This window comes from Syngnathus scovelli, chromosome 4 (genome assembly GCF_024217435.2).
Source record: "Syngnathus scovelli strain Florida chromosome 4, RoL_Ssco_1.2, whole genome shotgun sequence".
Taxonomy (NCBI): Eukaryota; Metazoa; Chordata; class Actinopteri; order Syngnathiformes; family Syngnathidae; genus Syngnathus; species Syngnathus scovelli.
Window position 1 is genome coordinate 21,300,927 of NC_090850.1, and position 26,637 is coordinate 21,327,563.

At 42.4% G+C, this 26,637-nt stretch overlaps 1 protein-coding gene and 1 long non-coding RNA gene across 2 annotated transcripts in view; one reads left to right on the top strand and one right to left on the bottom strand.

Annotated features, from left to right (window-relative positions):
• Positions 1–26,637, top strand: part of itfg1 (integrin alpha FG-GAP repeat containing 1) — a 48,552-nt gene that overhangs the window by 21,192 nt on the left and 723 nt on the right. Inside the window, exons 11-17 of the mRNA XM_049717107.2 lie at positions 10,196–10,352; positions 11,425–11,533; positions 17,519–17,562; positions 18,881–18,959; positions 23,477–23,601; positions 24,377–24,459; positions 25,111–25,228. Of these exons, the coding sequence (XP_049573064.1) occupies positions 10,196–10,352; positions 11,425–11,533; positions 17,519–17,562; positions 18,881–18,959; positions 23,477–23,601; positions 24,377–24,459; positions 25,111–25,228 (715 nt within the window). The remainder of the gene's footprint in view (positions 1–10,195; positions 10,353–11,424; positions 11,534–17,518; positions 17,563–18,880; positions 18,960–23,476; positions 23,602–24,376; positions 24,460–25,110; positions 25,229–26,637) is intronic.
• On the bottom strand, positions 11,507–19,577 carry LOC125966753 (uncharacterized). The gene is made up of 3 exons (XR_007480527.2): positions 19,224–19,577; positions 12,470–12,708; positions 11,507–11,612 (listed from the first exon to the last, which is right to left on the bottom strand). It is a non-coding gene; the product is annotated as an uncharacterized lncRNA (long non-coding RNA).

Consider the following 26,637-nt stretch of genomic DNA (forward strand, 5'->3'; position numbering starts at 1 on the left):
TGTTGTGGTCGCATATGGTCATTCTTCTTGTAGCCAAGCATTTCTAGGATCACTGCTGCTGAGGTGTATATCAGCTCATTGGTTTCAGTGATGGTAGCCGTAGGAATTGTTGTCAATGCTGCATTCACATCTTCTAGGAGACTTTCTGAGGGTACTTCACTTAGCCTCTGCAGTGTGTATCTAGGTTCCCGAGCATTCATTCTCACCGTGATCTTGTTCTTCAGGTCAGTTGCTGCCTCGTTCAGCTTGATTGTGCTTATTGGGGTTTCGTACCCAACCTCTGGGCTTTTACATGGATTTAACTCGTCTCTGACCTGGTGCTCTGGTTGGCCTTCGCTATGGCATTTGTGTTGTATCTCATCAATCTCGAGGTGTGATAGCAGGTGCCGTTTATGGATATTGGAACATTGAGCTACTAGTTGCTTGGCCGATAGTGTTGACTGTGGGTATTGAAGTTGCCATTGTTCCCGCATTCTCCGCATGTAACCCCTCTCGCTCGGGTTGCTGGAGTAGTAGCATTCCAACAGATCCTTATTCTCGCATCTCGCCCATTTGTGTCTTGTTCCAGTAGCCCATTTTTCATCAGGGTGCTCTGGTTCCCCAGCACCTGACGCAGACCTTGTTTGTCCGGGCGACGTCTGAGCCGGCATGTCTTTCGTTTCTTGTACTCTCATTATCTCTGAGGTAGGCGGTATCGTTAAGGGTCTTGCCTAAGGACCCACACTGACTGATGGTAAGGTAATCGCTCATTGCTCATATTGTGCCCCTGCCGGGAATCGAACCCGGGTCTTCCGTTTGTAAGTCATGTCACTTACTGATTGAGCTAGTCAGCCGTATATATATATACGGCTGACTAGCCGTATATATATATATATATATATATTATTTCTCTTATAAAATTATATAGTTATTTTGGGTTTTTTTCAAATGATTTTTTCGTTATTTTGTACTGTAAACCAAATGAGTTTTACTTGATAGTAAAAATGTGTAGGTCGTGCAGCACTTTCGTACATCACCTCAAAAATAACTCCATTCCGTCTACCATCCCAGCCCCCACTTCTACTCCATTCCTGATGCGTTTCATGGTCGTGAGTAGCGAGTTATCAACATTAATTCAGTCAGTCTGAGCACAACCCTGCACCAGCGAAAGAAGGCAGCTAAGGTGAGCGTGATCTTCAGCATGCAGACGTAGACGCTGATAAGAAAACCCTTTTAAAAGTCATTACGCCATGTGCCTGCACACCGCCGACCCCAAAGTAGGTGCATTGGTGTGCATCGGTGTGTGTGGGTGCTTGCATTGAAAGACCTTATATGGATTATCTTAAGAGATGAAGATAAGATACTGAAGAGGTCAGAGCTGCGATCATTGATGCATACTGATTGATGTGACTGTGCTTTGGCCCATTGTCAGAGACTGTAGAAAAAGTGAGTAAGAGCCTCAAAAGATATACACACACATACATTCGAACCCTACAAAGCTGTAAATAATCATCGCTAAGTCCCGCTAGGCTTAACCCTTGTACGTCCAACCCACCCCACCCCTGCCATGAAGAAATGACTGAGGTCTCACCAGAACTAATCACACGAGCTGCTCCAGCTTCCTCTTCCATTTCCGTTACGTTTGTAAGCCCATTGGCGTCATAATCCCGCCAGTAGCAAACATATAAACTACTCGCCTCAAGTGAGTGATACCGGGGTGAAAATTCAGGATGATCTCTAGGTGTTAAAATATCAACAGCATGGTGAGGAGGATTCTCGAAATACCATTTCTTACTGAAACTGCTTTTTGTGACATTTGTGTTTGGTAGTGTCTGTCAAATATGTACTTTGGGTTAATAAAGGTTAGCAAACACCGGATCAATCTATTGAAAATACATCAGCCTGGTTTGCCGTCACGTTTGGACGAAATCCTAAAGTTCATCGAATGGTAATAAAAAGGCTTAGTCGCAGGTTTAAAGTGGCCTTTGAAATCGAGGTCGGAATCGATAATCACGCCAAGATTTAAGTCCGGATATGGAAGTATACGCTTGGAAGAAATGAGGCGGAAATCATTTCAAGGACGAGCGGAGCCGTTGAGACTCAAACGATGAATCTTTCGGGACTCGCCTGACATTCACCGCTTGGGATATTGCAATAAATGCGGAGCTGATAGCCACCAAGGCTAACCCTAACGCAGTTTATGTTAGCGATTGTATCAATGCATCCTGACGCACATCTATGATTTCCTCCCGAGCAAATATTTAGACAGCACACACTTAAATCCAAGCTCTCGTGCTCCCTCAGCCTTTTCATCTTCTCGCTGTTTTATTTTTAGAAGCTTTCACAAGTGCTCGCCATCATGACTGTTTTTTTAAATGACACATTTGGGAGATAAAAAAAAGATATGCTCAAAGTCTCCATGGGTGCCTGATAGAATCTCCACTGTTTGCCAGTTCAGTCTTGCGTTCCCACAGCGTTTCCACAAAATGACCATCATGACTGAGTTAAATGGATTCGAGTAGTGACAGAGTAGATTGATTTTTATGGACTTGTGTGACTCATGAATGAATCTCCTGTGTCACCAGTCAGTTAAATTATTTGTGGCGTTTTTTGTAATTTCTCAAAAGTCAGTGAAATGATACCTCGGTATAAAATACACGTATTTAAGATTCAACAGATCTTTCCTGTAAATCCCGCAACTAAAGTCACGAAATAAGCCGATTAAGGTGAATCGACCGAGCCTGCTCATTTCTGTCAGGGGACTGAATCATTTGAGGCTGCAGTAATTCCATTGAGTTGGATAATTCCGGTAAGTGAACGAGTACTCCCGAAACATCCGAATCTGCTGTCTTCTGTGAGTACGCTAACGCTAGTGCATTTCTGGTAACCCCATTTTAACACACTGGAGTTTGATTAACAGGCAGTTCATAAGACTCTTATTCAGAATCATTTCAAATTACGATTTATGTTCTTTATGTGACCTTTGAGTAATTGCCATTGGATTTTCCCCATTTATCTTATCTCAGCTCCTTGACTCATTATCATCGTGGATATTTATTCACCTTATAGATTTGCTGATTTGTGTTCATGCTACGTGTACATTAGGCACATATTTGCACGATTCAAACACAACCACGGCTCGCATCGATACCTTACGTGGGTCAGACAACGCTTTCAAATAATTGGATGTAAGATTTAAGATGGGATGTTTAATTGGTATTAGGATTAGTACGGCGTTAGAGGAGGGGTGAATTGTATTGGATGAATAATAGGGAACATCTGCAGAAGAGCCACGTTGACATTAGTGTCGGTCATCCGAGTCCGTTTGAGTTACCGTCGTCCTCTTCTGCACCCGGGTGTCATTTGCACCGGCGGCTCCTAAAAGCAACAAGCATTAAATCCAGGTCACGGGACAGACAGCGCCTCCAGACGTTGGCTCATCTTTCGAGTGTGTGTTGAGAATTGTTGAAACACAAACTCTCAGGCTGCACAAAAGCTAAGCGTGTTGGGATTAAGAGAAAAAATTGAATTTTGGAGACTGGCTACACACATGCTTTGTGTTTGAAGACAAAAATCCATTCATTAATTTTGGACTGACATTTAGATTTGTTGGTAGATAGATATTTGGGTAATTTTGTGGATTAGGTAGTCCGTTAGATTGGTACAGTGGTTGGTTAGTTGTGGGTTGTGTTTTTTTCAGGTTTCTGTTAGGTGTTGGTGAGTCGGTCCAGTAATTTAGTTTGTGAGGTAATAAAATTAAAATTGATCTCCATCGTCATGGTCATTAATATCTAAGTTCTGTCGAGTTGTGTAGAAGTTTTCTGATAGTCTTAGATTGTCTTGATTATAAATAGCGTTTTATCCCACGCAGTCATCATGTTGATTCTTCTTGTTCACGCATGACAATATGGCATCTTGATTAAAAAGCTACAGAGGTCATGTGACTTAGACCCCAGCGGATGATTCTGTCAGAAAAGATTACACGCCAAAGAGGAGCGTGATTGACACCCTCATCTCATGGCATCGGATATCTTTGCATTTAATGGGAGATGAAAGAGGGCTTGGAATGGCATTGAGCAAGGACATTATGCTGAGTGGGAAAAACAAAACAAAACATGCTACTCTAGTGTTTCCTTATTTGCGGTGTAACAGCCTGCTAACTTGCTGCTAACCGCTAACGCTTACAAATATCAATGACAGAATAAAAGTCTTCAAAATACATTCGCTTCCTCCGCAAAGACGTGAAAATACCATAAATAATGCTATCCCAGTGCCGGCAAAAAGATTTAATGAGCCATTCACTGTTTACAAAGATTTGCATTACTTCTTTTTGACATACTCAACCCATTAATGTTTATAGGGCACGAAAACAACCACAACCGTAACAAAGTGCTGTTTGCAAACAGTCAATAAAATAGCCAGGAAAGTCTGTATTATTATTATTATTATAGTTTCAGATGCAGTAAAATTGAGCTTGTAAAAACATAAAAGTCAAAAACATGGTAAAATAATAAGAATGATGGTGAGTTAGCGTATATTCGTCAAAAGGTTATTAGGTCGACCGACTCGTTAGCAAGTTTTTCTGATAAAAGTTAGCTTTGTGTATCTCCGCTTGCATTCACATGCTCATTACCTCCACCTACAGGACTGGAGGTGCTGAGAATTACTTTTCGGCGCTTATGTTCACAATGGTTTCTTTAATTACGCACTCAATCCCCAGAGAGGATTGTGTGTCTCTCTCTGTGTAGCATTTGCGGTACTCTGGGGGGGTCTCGGATAGCATCGGAGGGGAGCAATCCTCGCTGAAGCAAGCGTATAAACACACAGGAGAGCAATTATCTCATATATTCTTTAATTTTTGTAAATTTCCTTGTCAGAGATACTCCGCGGGAAAAGATAATGGCTCCCTCTTTGACTAACCCATTTAACATTGAAAATTAATTACGTCTTCCTCATTACGCTTTCGGGGCTCTCAGAGGGGCCTTGAAGGGTCCGGGGTACTTAGAGTACATATGTCTCGGCACATCAAATTATATATCATCAGATATCATGGTAGTGTCATGTGGATGGAAAAAAAATTGTTTTCTACTGCAAGGGACACTCAATTTTCCCTAATAATCTTACATAATGGTGTAAAAATGAAAAACTGAGACTATTTTTTTCTTTTAAAAAAAAAAGTATGGGCAAATAAAAGCCAATTAAAAAGCAAAATCCATTTGTGCATTAAAAAACAATGGTTGGAATATTTTGAGAACGTTCTCTAAAAGGCTTTTTTTTTTTCCTCCCCCCCAATAAAAATGTTCCAATGTTCTATTTTTGTCTGAAATCCTACTAAAGCGTATTGAAAGCAGGCTACTTGACAGCAATGTCAGCATTACCGCGTCGAGAGAAGCGAAAGCAATTTGAGCCGAGTTTCAAAAATGACTTTGATCCACGCTGATGGAGATCGGCTCGGAATGTTACCATGGCGACGCACACGGGAAGGAGCGCGCGTGTTTGTGTGTGTGTTTTATTTAGCACAGACAAAACACTTGACAAAGGAGTCAAGGTCCCGCTGGCAGTAAGCGTTCACCCAAGGCCAGGAGAAAATGTGCTTTATTGTTCTCCCAACATCTTGTGCTTTTCAATGGCACTGTTGAATTAGGTTATAAAATCATTAAATCCCAATTTAAGCAATTTAAGTGCAAGCCTCGCTCAAGGTCTGAATAATCCTAATTCAACTAATTCCAATATACAGTACACTTTCAGTTTAAAAAAGGATTCACTGAGAAAATAACAACCATTAATTTACTCAATTGCAGCGAGATGAAAGAGGCCCAAGAGTTTTACGAACTTTCAAAATCATTTCAAGATTTAAGGTTTTAGGCACGGCGACAAAACCTGAGTTCCAAACATCTCCCATTTCCACTTTTTGGATTGTTTGTTTTTTTCCTGTGGGGGTTTACCAAGCGATCTATGAGGGAGGCATTTATTTCTTAAGTTGGCGGCACAACAACGACTAAATGGATATCGACCCGTATCTCAGTCTACAAATTACATAGGGGTGGGGGTCTTGCCGCGGGAATCGGTTCAATTGTTTCTACGTTAGCCTTCTCTTGAAGAGTTGATGTGACTTTTAGGTCTGTTTATCCGTCTTCACAGTAAATTCCCGTGGGTTCTTCCCGCTACGGGAATCAGGTACGTCTTTTTCCCCCCCCGTGTCACCCTGCTCGTGACTTAGCAACTGACTTTGGAGTGGACTCCATTTTAAATTCGAATTTAGCTCCTATTGCTCATTGCTGGGAGTCAGAATGGGAGCACTTAGGCTGAGTTATAGCCTTCGCGCTAAGTTCTAATGCTACCACCACAAATCATCATTAGCAAAGCAGAGCACACCCAGGGAATGAGGGGGAGAAAATGTAAAGTACCCCCCATCTTTTATTGGAATGTGGGACAATGAACACAAAGACACAGTGCCGGTCTGTCCGGTGGACTCCCTCGTCCACTTCCAACTCCGGAGAGGCCGAGCATCATGCCGCCTCTTAACGTTTGATGCAGAATGGGTCCGCCCGGCTTTCATGAGACCGCCAGGAAAAAAAAAAAATGGGGGAGTCGGGGGTGGGCTCTAAATGTCACCCGCCGACCTCGCGACGCACACGTTGAGCTATTTTGAGAAGGCGAAATGAGGTCACAGATGGAAAACGGCTGAACCGGAGCAACTCCCAGCGAAGCACCTGACACCGAACGAGGCGTTTAAATCGTCATTTAATGTTACGCTTTTCATCAAACGGGTTTTTGAGCGCCCATCAACAAGATGAGCCTCGGGGAAGTGAAGAGAAAAATGTGAATTCAACGCCAGCCGGATAATAAGAAAAATATTTCTGCTGGAAGTTGTCCCTACATCGAGCCGAAATAGTCTTAAAATGTTGAGCACCAGCTTAATGTTATTGTAAAAATCGTACAAATGAAATGGACGTTTTCTCCGATAGAGAACAAGGGTGCAGTAATTAATAAGCAAAAACTTGGACAATCATATCTGGATCATGTTCAGGAAATCTCAACAACCTCTCAACCCTAAAGTAAATATCTTCAGGATAGGACATTCATCACACACATACCTGGTTTGACTAAATCCTAACTTTTACCGTATCAACGATGAGTCGACTCTTATGTGTTTATATCTCGATGTGTGTGTGCCTTGCCGTTTATCTGTATGCGGCCCAACCGAGCAGCTGCCAAGAGCTTAGCGGGCTGTTGCTAGGCGATGCCATTTCAGATCACTCCTCTGGTTGTCGGCGTCATCGTCTTGTTGTTTCCTGTGTTTTGTTTTTTCTTTTCTTTACAGACAACTGATGTTTGCCTTGTTAGCCCACCGCAGTATTGTCTTTAACCGTCCAGGCCTCTCAGATCGTGTCAAAAACAAAGATAATCAATTTATATTTGCCGTAGTGCGTTTTACACAAAGCCGTTTCTAATATTTAGGTAATCCTGTCATATTTTATGTCGAGTAGTGCGATCATGACGGTAACAAGAAGCTCCCGTGAGGTGTTTTGACTACAACAGAAGCTTTAATCCCACCGTTGCCGCAACGGCATCGACACTCCGCCGCGCTCAACTAATCGCGGGCATATAAAAGGATCGCCGGGATTACGTCAGATAATCCTGTTTTTCCCCGAGTCGTCCCCCATGCTTTTTAGGACTCAAACAAAGAATGCACACTTAGTCGCTGGAGTCTACTCTGTCAACTCACGGTAACATCGACGGGAACGGGGGCCATCACACATGCTAACCGCTAACTCAGCTAATACTCCAGTTAATCGTTTGTCCCTTTACCCAATATGGAAACCAAGTAACGAAATTACGCAGTGGTGTGAGTTTTTGCTAGTGTCCACGTCTGTGATGTAGAAAAGTCAAAGCGGTGCAGATCAAGCAGCAGATGGTCGGGTTAATGGAGCCTGGAAACCAGCGCGTGAATCGGCAGATCACAGCTTAGCATGCGCCCGACGCAGCCTGGTAGCACTTTCTCAAAACGATCATCTGTCTGAGCTCCCGCTGGCCAACTGCCGCCTCCGGGGACCAATTAGATGGGTGGAGGGAAGCGCTAGGAATCACAGACTCCCTACAGACATGCAGTTTGTCCTAATTGATGCCCCAAAGGTACTCGAGCACACCTTGACACGAAAATCGTAAGATGTCGTTTTGCTTGATAATGACTCATTTGCCCGTACTTTGGGTCAACTATGATTATTACTTCAACATCACCGAAGAATTCAGATTCCAGGCGGCTCATTGACTCACATCGATTCATGAAAATTGATTTTTGTTGAATACTTTCTTGGATAATCAGTTTCCCCCGTAGGAAATCAGAATATTATTTTGGAAGCAGAATAGTAGAATCTAAATGCGTTTTGTATTTGTTTGTGTCCATATGTGTGGGTATGTTCTCCACCTCATGACTTTGAGTTCACCTCCCCCTCTGCAGTGCTGAGAGGATTTTTTTTTTTTTTTTAAAGCCTAACAATACCAGAAAGGACACAAACATACACCATAGTGGAAAGGCCTTCTACACACACTCTCCAAACTGTCAATACACAGCAAATGCTTCCAGATTAAACGGCAGAAGACATGTTCTAAACCTCCAGATCTCAACATATACACTTTATATGTGTAATTGGTGCGGTTTAATCCAGCTCAAGTCCCGCCCCCCCCCTTAGCCCCCCTTCCGTCCATCTGATTCGCCAAGCTCTTATGCTCGACAAACTTAACATTTGACATGACCTAAAGTCACAGTGTTGTTTTTAATCAGCGACTTGGATTCTTTAAGAATAAATTACTTTGCTCCGCCTCCTGGTGAAATCTACGGCATTGTCTGTGTGAAGGAAGCGAGCCGCTGTGAATTTATTTTGTCTTGAAGGCTAATTTAGCCACCTGATCTTGCATACAATCAATCAATTACTTCTTGGACACATTGTGTTCTTCATCCAAGTTGATTTCCACTCAGTTTATATTTTTGACGCCTATCTTATCAGTCATCTGCTCAAAATAGTCCATTATCCATTTTTTTTTCCCCATTCATTCAATTTACAGCTTGGCACACAGAGCCAAGGTGTCATCCATCTCTCTGCTTGTAAACAGTATCCAGCCACAACTATATTTTATCTACATTTTCTTTTTACAAATACAGAGTGCCGGTCATTTTTAAACAAAGCCATCGTAGTCAGGCCTTCCTAACAAAATGACAATTATAATGGCACTCATAAATACTCTTGTATCTATTTGAATTCTTTACTGCATTCCTTCAAAAGGGGTTTCCATCATTTTTGGGACACTGAATTATTTTTTAAAATATTTTTTCACCTTACTGTGTGGTCTATATTAAATATGTATTTTGTAGATAGACAAAAGATGGCAGATTATCCCCATTTATTTCGTGTAATTTGAAGGAAAAATATGATATTGGGATCTATATCATTATTGGGAGATGGACTTAAATTAATAGATATAAAAGATTAAAAAATTAATTCAAGATATATATCTGTGTCGACATTGCAAAGAAATACAATACCCGCCGTTTTGTTTTTGGTTTTTTTGTACGCCCACAAGGCTCAACAGCGTTTGTGTCAACCACTTAAACTGCATCAGTCGACATTTTACCCTGGCAAACGTTCCAACACTCGGCGTTGCGTTCAATGTTCTCTCAGCAGACGTCTTGCAACACCTTCAACGCCAAAGACACGTTGCCAGCCAAAAGAAAGTCGTCTCAAAACCTTTCACCGTTATGTTCTATTTTTAAAGTGTTTTTATTTGTGTGTGTTGCTCCCACCGAGATGCAAACACAGAGAGGGAGCTCGTCTCAAAAGACACGAGGATGGAGATTGGGAGGGAGGCGGTTCCAATCCCCCCGAGAATTAAAGCCAAACGGCGACAGAAACAAGTGAAGACGGAGTGGAATTTAGAGATGTGCATTTTAGAACTCTGAATAAATATATGCAACTCATTTAACAACTCATTTCCATTCCATTTTCTATCTCTAAAAAGGACTCCTATCTATGTAGCCATTTTACTTTGGTATCCCAAATTTCACTTAGAAAATTTTGTCCGCCTGTCCATTATGAGTAGACCCACAAAAAAAATCTTTTTGAGTCATTGTAGCCATTCGCATGTAAACTATTTTCATCACTTTACTTTTGAATGTCGTTAACGTGTTTTTTTTTTTGTCTTTGTTTGCTTGTTCCAGTGCTCAGCAGGCTTTCCTATTGGAGAACGTCCCATGCACCAGCTCCTCTCTGCCCTGCCAGAGCGTTGGCCGGATGTTCCGCATCCACTGGGACCAATCCGACCTGGGCGCCATCCCCAACGCCGTCATGGCCACCTTCTTTGACATCTACGAGGACGTGAGTAGAGCCTTGTTCATCTTCTGCCTCTTGACCTCGCTTTTTTTTTTTTTTAAGAGAATTTGATGGCGGCAGATGGGTCATAAGAACAAGAAGAAATCCAACTTCGCACACAGAATATGAGCTTCCCTTCTAAAGCGGAAAAGTGGATTAAGTCTTAAGCTTTTCCACCACTCATAGCCTTCAACAAAAATGACTTTCTTGCCTGACTAAAAGTCGTACTTGAACCGTGTGTGCGTGTCTTTGTGTCTTGTTTTGTGTGTGTGTGAGGATCTTTGTGTGCGTTCTGTGTCAGGGGCATTAGAAGTGCAGTTAAAGGCACATCCAATTCTACGAAGCGACTTCGAGCCAGCTGTTGTTTGTGCAAGACGAGATTTCTTGTCATTGTACTCGCGGGCTGCACCTTTTCTTCCTACAGCGCCCCCTTCATTATGCTTCATGTGCTTTTTACAGCGTTCATTATTACTGCTAATGTTAAGAGGAAGAGCAGACGAATGCTCTCGCCAGACACTTCAGGCTAATAAGATCCGACGCAAAAGCTGTGCGCTAGCTTAAAAAAAAAAATCGCCTTCGAAAAGATCAGATTGTGAATTGACACCTGCGAGAAAAAGGGTTGCCGTCTGCTCTACAAGGTCTTCCGATGGGAAAAGCAGCTGCTGCCCCGCTTAAAATAAATATTTGAGCTTGCCTGGGATTCACAAACACGCATATGTTAACAGGTAGCAAGCACACCTTTGCTGATGTTTACGATTAATGATAAAAAAAATGCAAATGCAAAATCGGAAGCAAGACCATTTGAAAATAAGATGATTGCATGGGTTACTTTATTTTTCTCAAAATTCTGCACTCAAGGCTACGTAACAAAAATTAAAATGGCATTTTTTTAAAATAAATATTAAGATAAAGTTTTTTAAATATGTTATAGTTTTGGAAATTTGCACAAAGAAAATTTAACATCAGGGTCCAACCAATACCGATTTTTATTTATTTTTATTTCTTTAATTTATTTTTTTTAGGCCAGTGCAATGACTGATTCATTTCAAAAAATATATAATGCATATGTGTCGTGCAGGGCATATTGGACATGCTGGTGGTGAATCAGGTGGAGGGCAAGCGAGAGCTGGTCATCCACGCCTTGAAGAACAACTTTGAAGCCGATGCCTATTTTGTGAAAGTCATGGGTGAGTCACCTTCTTGGCACCATCCTCACTCCTCGCACAACACACTCGTCGCCTTTGTCCCCAGGAAAAAATCTCCCCTCTGTCATCAGGAGGCGAGAGTGAAGAGATTCTCGGTGTAATTTACATATTTTATCATTTTGCAATTTTTTTTCCCTTTGTTCCCCTCCCGGACTCATTAGAGTAAGTCAACGCAAGCAACTATTTTCTCTTTTTTTTTTTTTTTTCCTTGCCCCCAATGTGGCAAACAGATGGTGGTGACTATTATCTGCCGTCTGTAATTTAGATTCCCAGCCCCGAGCTCCTTAACGCCGCTGTCTTCATGCGAGGCGAGAAAGACACAAGGCTCGGTTCTTCTCGCTCAGATAAAATGCATTTTGGGGGACATCACAATGCATTTCATTTGCATCCCGTTTACATTTTCTGTGTTTGGAACGGTGCTACATCTTTAGTATTCGTTGACTTTAGCATTAGCATTAGCAGAACACCAGCAATAGTCACATAAAGTCCAAAAAATAAAGAGCGGCACTGATTAGGGCTAAAAAGCCAGAATAATTGTAAATATTTGTATGACGCCAAGTTTGTAGGAAGTCTAATTGCCTTACGATTTAGCGGCTATGCTAAGTGCTCTGATAGCGGTTCATGCAATTTGTTTTGAAACAGAATCACACAAAAGCTGTGTTGTCTGCGTGCTTTGTTTTCTAAAAAGAAGAATTGGTGTCTCACTCTCCTAAAAATAAGATGTTCTGTAGTATTGTTTGTGTCATACACAGGAATTTTAGGATCCTTCATTTGCGACTCATCAAATTTTCTAATTTGTAACTTGTACTAGACAGCCACCAATGAAAAAAGCCTTACCCCCCCCCCCCCCCCCCCGCCCTAGTTATCTTATCTTTTTATTCCACTCACAGTTTCTTTTTCAAGTCAAATTGTCTGTACCTGGAAACCTGTGAGGAGAACCAAAATAGTCCCGGAGAAGACGGAAGGGTGGTTGGTGGTTATGGGAGGAGGCATGCTCGATGTAATCTGTCACTCCGTGCGGCTCATTAGTAGGAAAAGAGCATCGTTCATCCTTTTTTTTTTTTTTTTCCGCGGCGCAGTTGGCGAACAGTTGTTCCCTCGTCTTTTGGGAGGGTTGGCTGATGTGTCTGCGTGTTTGTAAGTTGCTCATCTTCTGCCTGCAAGAAAACACACACACACATACTTGTAAATAAAACATTTTAGCGCACATCGTATTCAGGAGACTCCAGACGGGAAGTTGTTTAACACCCACCCGATAAATATAGGCAGCCATATTTACAATGTTTCAGAATTTACAGAATGTTTCAGAATTTGGTCTCATTTATTTCTCAGTAGTTACAATTTGGTAGACATAAAAAAAAAAAATCAAGATGTATTTTCTCGACTTTGAGAGCTAAATTCTTAAAAATTCCACATGGCCTTACTCAGATAATTTTTGCAGCCACTAGAGGGAACGGAAACCCAATTTTGGAAACTCTTCAAGGAGTACGTTTTACTTTGAAGGAGCACTCCTAATGGCCAAAATGACTCATTCAGTGACTTTGATGTGATGGCAGCGTCGATCTTTCAGGCGGTGACTGATGATGGCCACTCACGTTCAGGCGACACCGCTCTGAGAGACACTAAAGGACATGTCACTTGTCCTCAGACAGCAGCGCCAACGTGGATGGATGACACTGCCGCCATTTTAATAATGGCTGTGGATAGATAGAGGAGGACTGCTTAAAGTGATAAGAGAACATCTCCAGTCAGGCCACATTGAGCACGTGTGTATTTTTAGAACATGATTCCACCAAGCAAATCACTTTTGTTCATCTCAACATACTTGGAAAGATTCGGCCTTCGTTTGTCCGTGATCTTACGTGAGAAGCTCCCGTGGGTGTACGGTTTTTTTTTGCTCCCACCAACCATCCAAATACTCGCTTCTCATTTCTAATTATTGATTCCGCATCAGAGTCTGTACACTGTGTCACCTCACATTTTGCTCTGCTGCACTTCCCAACACACACACACACACACTCTGAAAGACAGATTGTTGTTTTTGTAAGACGCCGTCCCTCAGCCTTCCCGAGAGCACTATTGAACTTTCGGTCAAGGATCGACTTTGTGTCCAAGCCTGTCACATATACGTGTGTGTATACACACACACACACACTTGGACACACACATAGGACTTAACCTGTCTCTGACATGGTGATTCAAAATTGACCCGACAACGTACAAAGAGAATCACCTCATTGGACCAGATGATTTTTCAGACAAACAAAAGTACGCTCACCAATTAATCGGCCAATAAGCAAAAGTTGTTTGTGGCATAACAATCACATTTTTATGCAGTAAAAATAATTAGCAGTATGTGGTATAACAATTACACACTTGTCGTCAAATCAGTCACTCTTGGAATTAGTCACATGATCATCGATGTAGGTAGTAGATTTGTAAACCATTTTATTACTGCCAATCAATCGTGTGTGTTAATTTATAACAATCAGTTACGTGACAAAACAAACACACTGTCGTTTAAACGATCACTCTCAGAACTAACTTTAAAATTTTAAATCGCTCCAAGGGAAAATATCTGCGAGCCTCAAGGTTGTCGCATAAAACTAATATTAAATTATCATAAAGAGAAAAATGAGTGCAAAGTGAAATAATGACTGAAGCAACATGTGGCATAACAAACATTCGTGTTGTCAAAACTGTCACACGCAGAGTTACTGTATATGCGCCTCGAGGTTGGAACGTGGAAATAATATTAAAGCATAAGAATAAACGAGATGAATAATTAATTTTTCCTCGACAACCTTGGAGGTGAGCTACTTGAGCACTACTCATGTCCCTGGCTGCGTATAACAAGGCATGTCAAGGTATTCCTCGTAATACAACCTGCAGGCACTACTCGAAGACCTTTTCCGTTTGTTAGCGCAAAGTCAAACAGCTTCTGTAATCATTAAGAATTAATTACTCCTCCGTCATGGCTGCCCGGTCACCATATTTCCTATAATGAGCCAGACGCCTTTGTCAGGGGACCGCCAGCTAGCATCCCCCGCGAGCCCAACAACAACAACAAAAAACTGTCAAACGACTGTGAAATGAGCTACAAAGCAGAGTGCCGCGCCACTTTAAAGACACAAACAAAATGGAGGCAATGTGGACAGATGGAGCCGACGACTCATTAATGCCACAAAGTCTTAAAACTCCCAAATTAGAACGATGGAGGCGGATAGTCTGAGATGTGGAAGGAGAGTGACAGGCAGAACTGTAGCATCTGATTAGTTTCCTGGTTACTTATTAGCATCTAGATTAGCCGCATTGAAGATCATCTACGAGCATCTCTGTCTCGATTGCCTCTTGTCACTTATCCCGCCCCCATCTTGACCTCTCTGGCCAACGTCTTCCTCGTCCCGTTCGTCATCTTACTTCAATATGTCCGTCACAGTTGTCATTCTGTCTGTGTTTACATGAAGCCCTTCAGTCAACGGGGGAACGATTTGAATCTGGGGGACGAGCGCGATGACAAGACAGACAGCTGATACGCTAATAATACAGTAGATCAAAAAACACTGTTTACAAGGAGTTGTCATTCATGTCGGGCAGACATTTTGGATGAAGCTAATCCGTCCCAGGGTCAGAGACAGAGATGTACAGTCAAGAAAATAAGTCATGGTTTCCAGAAAGTATATTCAATTAAAAAATAAATCGGGACATGGTCTTGCATAATGAAATTTGAGATTTTTTTTCCAATATTAAAACAGTTTGCACCTGTTTGGACTACTAAACCAGACTGGACTCGACTATATCACTGGACTAGACTAAATTCAAAGCTCATTTGCTACATTGCTCAGCATTACTTGTGTGGGCACCTGTGCGTGCCTTAGCTTGTAGCCACTAGCGCTGACACAGCACGTCATGGCCCCCCCCTGTCAAATTCTGCTCTTCACAATCGCCGTGTGTTTATATGGTTGTGATGTCATGTGACCTGACAGCGTGGCCCAGTCGACAGGCAGGTGAGGTCCGAAAAAAAAAGCCAAGCTCGGCGAGGTTAAAAAAGACACGCACAGAGAGTGAGAGATGCGCATTTTAGACAGCACGCTTTGACCAAGAGCTAATTTTAGTATGATTACATAAATCACACCAGCCTCTCATCTGGTTTTATTTCCGTGGTACATTTAAGAATCGCTAATTCAATCATCACTTCATCCGTCTGAATATCGTCCACATAGGGTTTATGTTTCAAAATCGGCCTTTTGTTCCTGACACGGTGACTTTAACGTTCTTGAAACGGAGCCACCGAGTCCCACCGCGACGCTCGTAGCTTTCCCTCCCCCGCCGTCAGCCGAGTCCCGCCACGGACGCTGCGCTGCACGAGCGAGACCAGAGAATGCATTTGATCACAGGAGACGCCGACGAGGTGCTCAGCGCAAGAACACATTGAGTTATTTCCAGGAGCACTTGCTTGTTATGCGTCAGCTTGGGACTGAACTGAAGCGTGTGCAACAAAAGGAGGCTGGCAGACAAAAAAGGAGAACTCGATTTTCAGCTCCCTCGCTGATATGCACACGGCGTCAGTCATGCCTGAATACTCTATAAACTCGTTGACTTGGTCTTCAGTCTTTCGATCTGCTTTGACTCTTCAATGTGTTGGTCTTTGTCAAGACTCATCAAAAACTTTAATTTTTTCTTGACTCTTCAAAGGCTTTGACTTCTCAATGTCAAACGCTTGGTCACGACTCTTCAAAGTTTAGCTCTAGACTTGGTCTAGACACCTTAACCTTTCAGTCTTGACTTGGTCTCAAGTCTTGGGCTTGGCTCCAAAAAGTCATTGTCTTGACTTGTTCTCAATGTGTATTATCAAAAACTAAGAATTTTAGAAGTGCTAAGTTGAAGACCATAGACTTCCAAGACTTGGGAGATACCAGACCAAGACCTTCAGAAGGCAAGAAGAAATTAAGACCAAGTCTGAGACTTAGGTCAAGAACAATACTCGGTTTTGAGTTAAGACTCAAGACATTGAGGGGTCCAGACCAAGTTAAGAACCAAGACTTTGAGGAGCGCAGATCAAGTCAACATCAAGACTTTGTCGAATTGAGTGGACCAAAATGACCTGTGGATTTCGTCAGGCTTTACGCACAGTCCTAATGAATTAATATGTTAATGGTAATTGCAACTGAAAACAGACTAGAACTTTGATCAAAGGCAGTGCTAAGCCGCAAAACACTGTAAACCAGAGTTACTTAAAAGAAGCAGAGAGTACCGAGAGTGGACTTCTATCAACAGCATTCTGAAGCTTTTAAGCTCTGAAGACATCAAAGCACACCATAGCGCACTCAAGGCGCCTTCCAAATGGACAAAATGACCTCCATTATCGTGATTTATCCCACACAAAAGATGATGGTGGCATTTTAGCTGTTGTTTCACGTACATTCATTCCGTGCATCGAGAAAATATTCAAAGTACTTCACTTTTTCAGATATTTTATAACAGGCATTTTTCAGAATGTATTAAATTGCATACGCAAAACTTCATGTTGGGTTTTTAACGACTAAAGCGATTCATCCGTTGCGATCCAGAAGACCTTTTATGAACTGGAGTGCCTTTTTTTTTTTAGACCCGATTAATCGAATGCAGAGCTTCATTTAGCTTGACTGCGTCGCGCCAATCAAAGCGACCTCGACACAGAACCTCATTAGCATGCTAATAAAGTCACCTCGCCTCTAATGACTGATTAGCAATTCCGAATGATTTCATGTCACACGCACACACCAGCAGGCACATACGCCATGTAATTAAATCCGTAGTGTAAGTAAATCCTTTTCATTTGTGCTTGTCACCTCCGATATGTTCATCACATCCGCCCATCACACGTACATGAACATATATACGCTTCGCTTTGTGTTACTTTATCGAAACCGTGTTCCTTTTAAATTGCTTTTTCATGTTTTTCCTGTGCCGTCTGTTTTCCCGCAGTGCTCAGCGGCCTCTGCTCCAACGCCTGTCCTGGAAACGTTAAGGTAAGCGGCATGATGACATCCTTGTAAATAGACCGTGGAACAGAGTCAATCAGGTGGAGAAAATATGACCCAACAGTGACGTTACCAAGAACTGGACAAAATTGATTAAAAAAAAAAAAGATGGAAAGGAACCTAGTCAGGAAGGCTGCCAAGATGCTGACAGCAGTATTGAGGACATTTCTGGCAAGTGCGGTTTGTTTAGTACATGTGACAACAATCTACCATCTGCTTGGTGCGTCTGGGATCTCGAGTATGGTGGCATGGCAGAATCTTATTCAACGAAACACATGCACCTTCAAGGTCTTCCTCTAGACTCCTCAAAGTCTTGGTCTAGATTCCTAAAGGTCTTTAACTTGGTCTCCAAGTGTATAGTCAAAGACTTGCAGACCAAGATTTGGGAGAGGCGAGACCAAATTAATACCAAGTCTTTGAGGAGTTTGGAGTCTTCATGGAGTTGAGTCAAGAACAAGGCTTTGAGCTGTGCGGATCCCAATGGCGCAAAATGCTCCTCCTTCTTAATAACTCAAACTTGTGGTGTTATAACGGCAAGGTTTAATTGTCGGGCCATAATCCAAAAGTTATGTTTGGCTTCCCACGAGCTCACCACCTGTGTAGCTATCGGTTCTCACCCTTAACTTGAAACAGTGGGCCAGTTTTGCTGTTTATGGGTAAACACACGTTATTTTTCCCGAGAGAAACACACTCACGCACGGAAATAGCACCGAGTATCCCCATTGTGTCGAAACTTTCAAAGAAATGCTTTTGGGTTTTTTCCCCCAAGACTGCTTGTTTTGTCTTAAGTGCGCTGGCCTTGTTTTATCTTAAGTACTGGCCTTGTTATAACTGCTAAAAGTACACCTTTACCTTGACTTAATAGTTTTAATTCAATTATTTCACTCATACGTATATCAAATTTTGTTAAATGAATAAAATGACTGTTGTCTTTCTGCCGTGTAAATAAGCTATGTTAGCTTTCCATGCTAGCCGCTAACTACCCACCAGCTAACCACCGACTGCTATAACAAATGATTCCTGTGATGATTTCTCATCTTTTTCACGCTAGCCGCCAGCTAGCTTTCCACTTGCCAAGCACGCCGCCGCTTCTCACGGCATTTGTTTTGCTTTCCCTGTCAGTCCAATCGTCAACGTGGCAGGCGGCCTGCCGGCGGCTATTTGTGCCCCTCGTTGCCACCATCCATCACCTCCTACGTCTTTTTTTTTTCTTTTCCTCTTAGTCACACCTCCTCCTCTTTTGACAAGATTTTGCTGAATCATCACGTATAAAACCCTTCTGTTGTTCTTTGTTTTCCGCTCGCAGCCGTTCGGCGTCAACCAGCCGGGCCCGTACGTTATGTACACCACGGTGGACTCCAACGGTTACCTGAAGAACGCCTCAGGTCAGTAATTTTCAGCTGGAGGGACTAACTTTTAACTTGACTTAGTGGATTCACCTTGGACTAAGGTGATTTGGTTGTATCGAATCATTTGACTCAAGTTAGCAGATTCAATTCTCTTTTATCGGCTCACTGATTCGAGTTAAACTCATTGAACTTTCACCATTGTATTTGTGTCTTGAGAGGACACTCTCCGCTTATAAGGACGATTTTTTTTCAAACCCCTGCAGTTTATTCAATACTCAAAACAGGTAGAAGAAAAATTACCCAGTTCTTGTCTTCTCTGGATTTCACTTCCATCAGTCACATTAGCATCCTGCAGGCAGCGATGGCGTGATAAAATATTTTTTTTACTCCCCACCGCGCTATGTTGGAAACATTGTTTCGACCCTCCTCCAAAGTCTCTCTTTATCATTATTATCATTCTATTTTCCTCATTCCTCAAAGTCGTCCTCATTCAGAACAGCACCTTCACATTGCATGAACAGGGAAAAACAGGAGAACAAACCATTTCCCCGCCTTGTTTCCTCACCAACTTCCACGAACCACGTCAGCCATCGTCTTTTAAACTATGATGTAACCTGCGCGCTGACCCGCTGTCACAAGAAGCCACATTTTTAAAAGCGCCCAAGACATAATGACAGGATGTACGTATGATGAGACGGGACGTTAGCTGGAGTAAACTGACATTGCACTACGCCGGCAAGCCGGCGGGGTCAACGATAAATATAGCTCGTGTGTTGTCGCCGCTGCTGCTGTTGTTGTGTTTCCTTTTTGACATACAGATGGTTGGTTTAGCTATTAGAGTCACTGCCGAAGTGTGCTTTTAAAGCCGACACTGCCATTCCATATTATTAGTACTGATATTTGTTGTGGTAACATCAACAGTACAAATAAAAAAATACAGCGACGGTAGACTAAAAAATATTTTAGTAATGGACTTTTTTTGATCTCTTGTAAAGTGAAATGGCCAATTTGTTTCTAAAAAAGCAACAATCTTATCTGTCTCTGTCGCATCTGAAGCAGAACGCCAAACTATTTAGCATTAGAACATTCCGGATGATTGCTGTCTGGCTTCTTGTAATTCAGCCTCTATTTTTTTTTTTGCTGCGTTTCCACTGGAGTGCACACGGGGGAAGGAGAAGCTGACTAGCCCACGGCTTCGCCAGCACTATTCCCCCGACTCCTCATTTAACAGCAGCAAAATGCTGCCAGGGAACCGCTACTCGTGTGTTTGTGTGTGTGTGTGCGCACACCAAATGTGTTGGTTCGCGTGTGGCGATTTCAAGTGTGTTTATTTTGTAGTTTGTCGCTCGAGGGAGTGTAAAAGATGAACAGTCGCTGCGTGAGGTCATGTTGTGAACTTCATTGGCCTTTGCTTCTATGATGGAAAGCAAAGAGCAAGGCTGATGATCACCTGGAGCAGGTCATCCTCGTGCGAATCCACTACGAGTGTGTTTTCACTTGGGGGGTGAGCATCTGCGTGCTAACATGCAAAGCAGGTAGGATGGATGAGCGTGGCAAACAGCACACTCATCACCGGCTTCCCGCTGAGATGGTGAAGCTTGCAGTGATGAATGCTTGCCTGCACACCCAGATGTAGATTTTTTTCGTCAAGTTAGTCGTACCTTGTGAACCGCCATTTTTTTTTTTTTTGGACACATTGGAATTGTCTGGTTTGGTTTCTTGCCGTTTGATTTTTTGATGTCATATTATGGGACTGGATTTTAGCTTGACAGACATCTTCTAAAAACCAGAAGGAAAATGCCGGTTTGGTTTTTAGCAAAACTCTGATGGAGACAAGTGTTCTCGTGGGAAAGAGAATCAATGTTGAGCTTTCGTTACTCAGTCCAATTAGCCTAATGACTTCTGGGATTAGTAACTCACAAAAAATCACAGCACACAGTCTCTCTCGGCTCATTCCTTATGCATACGTGACCTTTTGGAAATGAAACGGTAGTCGTCCGTATGCATATGGATGGCGTCTTACTATTTAGAAAGATTCCAGGTAACTTGAAGGCTAGCTTGAGCAAAAAGCCAAAGTTAAGTTCACGGACTGAGTTCAACTGACAATGAAGTGATTGAATGAAAAAAGATCGAAAGGAATGAAAATAAGAAACATGTTGACCTCCAGAGAAAGAAAAACAGACAGAGAGAAAATTGAAAAGTTGTTATTGATCAGGGTCTCTTGTCCTTGTTTTTATGTCCTTCATGATGTCGAGGCGCCCTCCTCTTAACTCATACCTGTCTCGTCTCGTCACTTTCATACGTGCCCCTGTAATCTCGTAGGCCCCATTCATGCGTCCGCGCCGCCATTTTATGGACACCATAAATCACTACAACACCACTCGCCACCTTTATTGTCTCATGATGTCCAGAGGAGTTGGGTTTTTTTGTTTGTTTGAGGTTGCTGAAGGTCGTAAAGCCCACACTGGCCGCGGAACTCCATTCCGACTAAAATAATATTAAATGAGAATTTTAGGGAAACTAGCCAATGAAAATCAGGCATTACTTTTAAATTGTAGGTCAACAGAAATTATTTTAAATGGTTTTTTTTCCAACAGTGGTGTCCTTAGTCGTACACATTGGCTCAAACAGTTTCAGAATGTTTACACCACACCAAGAGTAGTCCCCGGAGGCTCCGCCTCCCCCTTTCTCCTCATCCTCTGCAAATTTCTTCTTTTATCGCAACGGTTTCTATAGCGACCGGCACGGGGCATTGCATTTACTCAGGAAACAAACATTTTGAAGTCACACATTGTCTTTCCTTCATGAAACACCCCATTCTCCGTCTAGACGCTGCACAAAATCCTTCGTGACACCATTCTTGGAACATCTCAATCACACCTTGTACATTTCTTCCGTCAGCATACATAAATAAGCTCATGTTCTACTTCTCCAAGTCATGCTACGAGCTCGTTTAAAACCACACACTCCTTAAGGATGCGGCTCCTCGTCATTAATTTGATGTTTTCGGTCGACCCAGTAAGCTTCGGGAAACATTTCCTCTCAAGTACGTGCGAGACAACTTGGGATTAATATACGAGAAATGCTGAAAAGGCACAGACAAATGGAAAAGATCCATTGTTGACTTGTGTGCTGGCTGGAATTCCCTGCTAAGTCCTTGCAGACTTGGCTTTTGGGATGTAACACACATAAAAAACACACATGCCAGCATCCTCATGTTGTGAGATGGCTTTCCCCCAGCCATCGCCGCATTTCCTGTGTTCTTTCAGCCAATAGACACACACAAACACACACATCAGACTCCAAAGCCAGCCTCGAGCCTTGCTTCATCAACACACACGCCAACATGAAGCAGCTAAAAAAAAAAAAAAAGCCCAAATAAATGGCATTGGACACTTCAGAGCCGGTGCAAGGGCCAACAAGGTAGTTGCACCTTTTTTTGCACCATCACAAGGGTTTTCTCAAAAGTTTTGTGTGTCGTCAAAGGTCATGCAGTCAGGAAATCTCAAACTTTAAAAATTTAGCTTTACTTTACAATTTCAAAATTGTTAGCAACACGATAAAATAAAATACCTAATAAAAAAATGAATAAAATAACAAATCTAATAAAAATAAATAAAATAAATTTTAAAAAATTAAATTAGATGGCACATCTTAATTAAAACATTCCGCAACACATGATTCAGACCCTCAAAAATCAAAGCCCAAGAAAAAAAAAAACCTGCTTATGCATCGTGTAGCAGCTTAGCTTAATGGTTTTACCCTCAGAGAGCTCAAGTGTTGTTTTTTTTGTTTGTTTTTTTTATGTGCTTTTGTGTGACCTGACCCTCCAGAGGTTCCTCAATCTGAAAGGAAGCGGCCAATGTCGAGGTTTAAGCGAGGCGGAGGCAGAGCTTTGCAATGTGCAGTCTATCCACATTACTTCTGATCACTGGCTGCCTCCAGGCTTCCTCGCTCGGGTTTGCTCTCTCTCCTCCCATCTTTGTTTACCACGTAGGGAGGTTGATTTATGTCGGCTGCACTTGGAAGAGTTGGGCGACGTGGGCGAGACTCAGCAGCTGTATTGGAGGGGTAGAAGGTGTGGGGGGGGGGGGCAAGGAAGACCTGAGTGGTAATAGATTTATATTGGCCAACGCTCATAAAAGAATATTTGCATTCGATGTTTAATTTCATTTAAGTAGCCATTGAGACCGTAATGTTTAAGAGTCCATAACAAGGCTGTTTTTTTTATTTCTCCATCCATCTTCTAGATATGTGCGTGAGACAAGCATTTGGCACTTCCACTGCCTCCGATTCGATTAGAAGAGTCGCACCAAAGAAATATGCCTCTACAATAATAAAGTTTTATTATTTTTGGTTCATTTTTTTTTTTCACTTTCTTTTTCAATGCGTTTATTTATAATCAAAATCTCAGATTTGGGCTTTTTTCACATTTCCAATCGCTGCTTTTCTCAGGTTTCTTCACGATTGTATTCATCTTAGAGAAGAAAATGTGATGTTTATTTTTTATATGATATTTTTAATAACTCTGAGTTTTCTTCTTCTTCTTGCAGCGGGTCAGTTGAGCCAATCAGCGCATTTCTCCTTGCAGCTACCTTACACTGTGCTGGGCCTTGGACGCAGCGCCAACTTCCTGGACCACTTAGTAGTCGGCATCCCGCGCCGGCCTGGAGAAGTGGTGAGTCCAACTTTGCTCTTTCCTGTTGTGAAGGTGTGTGTCGTGATAAAAAACTATTTTAATTTCTTTCATAATCCTTTATAAAATCGTAGGTTTCACTCAAATATAACACTTAATATACTCCACGTGCATTTATCTTATTCCACTTGCCCGGGAGGCACATGTGCAGCTTCTTTTCTGTCCACCTCGGCCTTCGATGGGGACAGCGCGGTCCGAGCATACAGATAACCCGCACAGATTTGATGAAAGCTCAAAAAGATGAAGGTCACAGCAAGGCTGCAGAGAACAAAGATTGTATGCCTGGCTGGAAGTATTCTTATGTTGTCTGTCTGTTTCTATTACATCATGGTTTTGTGCAAAATCAATTTTAATGATTTAATTTTCTTTGTCAGCACAAAGAACAGACTTTGAAACAACACTTATAAACCCCAGCCTTGATTTTAGGCCGCAACTTGAAACATTAAAAGCCCAATTCAATTTTTTTTTCCAGTAACGATGCCGCAATTTTGCCGAATAATCGAATTCCTAATTGTATTTTCCAACTTTCTCTTACATTTTTTCAAAGTGTGAGGTCTTAATGTCAGCTATCTTAACAGGATGTTTTTGCCCCAAGGCAGGAAACTTGACTTTAAAAACGGGAGAAAATTCCAAACGGTGTTGAACATTTAGCTGCAGGCTAATCATCGTATTTTATTTCTATTTATAACTCACAATCTTTCCCGACGCCGTTGACAGTATCACGATACGAGAAATGATCGGTTGTGTGTCCTCGCAGGAGTTCAGGAAGCAGGAGTGGACTGCTATCATCCCCAACTCGCAGCTCATTGTCATCCCCTACCCCCACAATCAACCCAGCAGGTACACACACACACACACACACACACACACACACACACTCCCATGCACGTTGCCATGGACACCGTTGGCTTAGCGGCAGCTCCTCATCTCTAAGCGACAACACACTTAAGTTCGCGGCACAGATTTCCTGGTGTTGTGTAAACACACGAACACACACACGCAAAATGTGATCTCATGGTGTGTCACAATCGGCGATACAGATGGCGGCTTCCAAGCGCACACACAACATGGATACCACAAACGGCATACCTTAATGATGTACCAGCAGCAGATGCTTTCTTAATGTGACAATATTTTCACAATCTTTTCCGGCACCTTCACTCGTATCGCGATATTATATAATAATTGATATCACTGCAATTTGTTTTCCCCGATTACATCATTTCATGATAATCTATGATGTCACTCAATCCTTTTGGTGATATGGCGCGATAATATTATTGCAATATTTATCAATCAAATCTGTGATACCGCATTAATATCATTGATAATGTCTCAATCTTATCACACAGCATGGTATACTTTTTTTTTTTAACCCCTACTGACAAGTTTTGATTTTTTTTTTTAACCCCCCCACTGACGAGTTATTTTGGTACGCCAACTTTCAAATGAGGCTAACCAATCAAAAATGATTTCTCTCTTCGTCTTCAGCTGGAGCGCCAAACTCTACCTGACACCCAGTAACAGCGTGCTACTGACCGCCATCGCCCTCATCGGCGTCTGCGTCTTCATCCTCGTCATTATCGGCATCCTCCACTGGCAGGAGAAGGTCGGACGCACACACACAAACACACAAACACACACACGCACAAAGCTAATATCCCTCTGGAAGATCCGGAAGGACTAATTTATTGGCGTCTTCTCCGCTTTCAGCTCAGCGGATCTGCTCTTTCATTAGTCACATAAATACATCCTCCGGGGAGCCTCGGCCGCCACTTATTTTCCCGTCTTTTCTGCTCACACCATGACAGTCACACTCCCACATATGAGAGAACTTTTTTTTGCTTACATTTATTTTTTTTCCTTCTTTGCGACGCGCAGCGTGAACGCCGACTGCTGAGCTCGCTCGGCGCTGGCATCCTTGCCCGGCCATCTGCCGTGTGTGTGTTTTATGTACACGTGTGCGACTGTGCGTGTGTGTATGTGTACAAATGTGACCCTGAGATTTTTGTGATTTATATTCTAATATCACGAGAATGCAAAATGGATAAAATTTTAAGAACACAATTTTCATGGACCCCTGAAATTGCCCAATATGGCCCCTAAAATGGCTGCTTTGAACCAAAATGGCAAAAAAATCAGGTTTTTTTTTAGACATGGCCTCTTGAAACTTTTTGGTGAGTCTACTCATGCTCAACAGTGGCGCATTTTCAAAACACAATTGCCTTTTAGCCGTAACTTAAGGTCAGCACCAGAAAGGCTGACTGGCATTTAGCATTTGGCCGCTTGTGTTGACTTGCTGATATTTACTCTTCTAACAACAAAGTCAAGTAGAGGACAGGCGTGAAGAAGCTAACTTTACGCCGCAAACATCCATACGGAGCAAAGCTCGAGAATATTTAAGGAGGCCGATCGATCACTCCAAAGCGTCTTCCCACCTGAGGCGCAGCGTCCGACTTAATTAATCCACATCAGACACGACGGCGTCATTAAAAACGTCGGATGGACACAAATCAATACGCCGCTGCTTAATGATGATTCACGGGTCCCGGATGACGGATGCCGTCCCCCAGATGCCCGATTAGAGCGTCTGCGTCGATGGCGGAGTGCCTTGCCAAAGCCGAGAACAGCCGAGCTTTTCATTTTTACCTCTGCAAGAAAAATAAATAAATAAATAAATAAATAAAAGAGGCAGGACTACCAATCAATACCTGACAGGATGAATCAACTATTGATTTGCAGGAGGAAAAAAAAAACTGTTGACAGACTGACAAATTATTTATTATCTTTTGGATGGAAGGAGTCAACATCACGACATCTTATTAAAACTTATAAAAACACAAGGACAAAAAAGCCGCGTGCACCGTTTCAATAAGACGTCAGCTGTCACTTCAAAGGAACTCGACGGTGCTGTGAGGAATCGCTGCTGTCGGCGAAAACCTTTTTTGGCCGAGATGAATATTCCGAGCTTGTCGTGTGAAAGGGATGAGTGGCAGGTGTGGGTGGATTGCGGCAGGG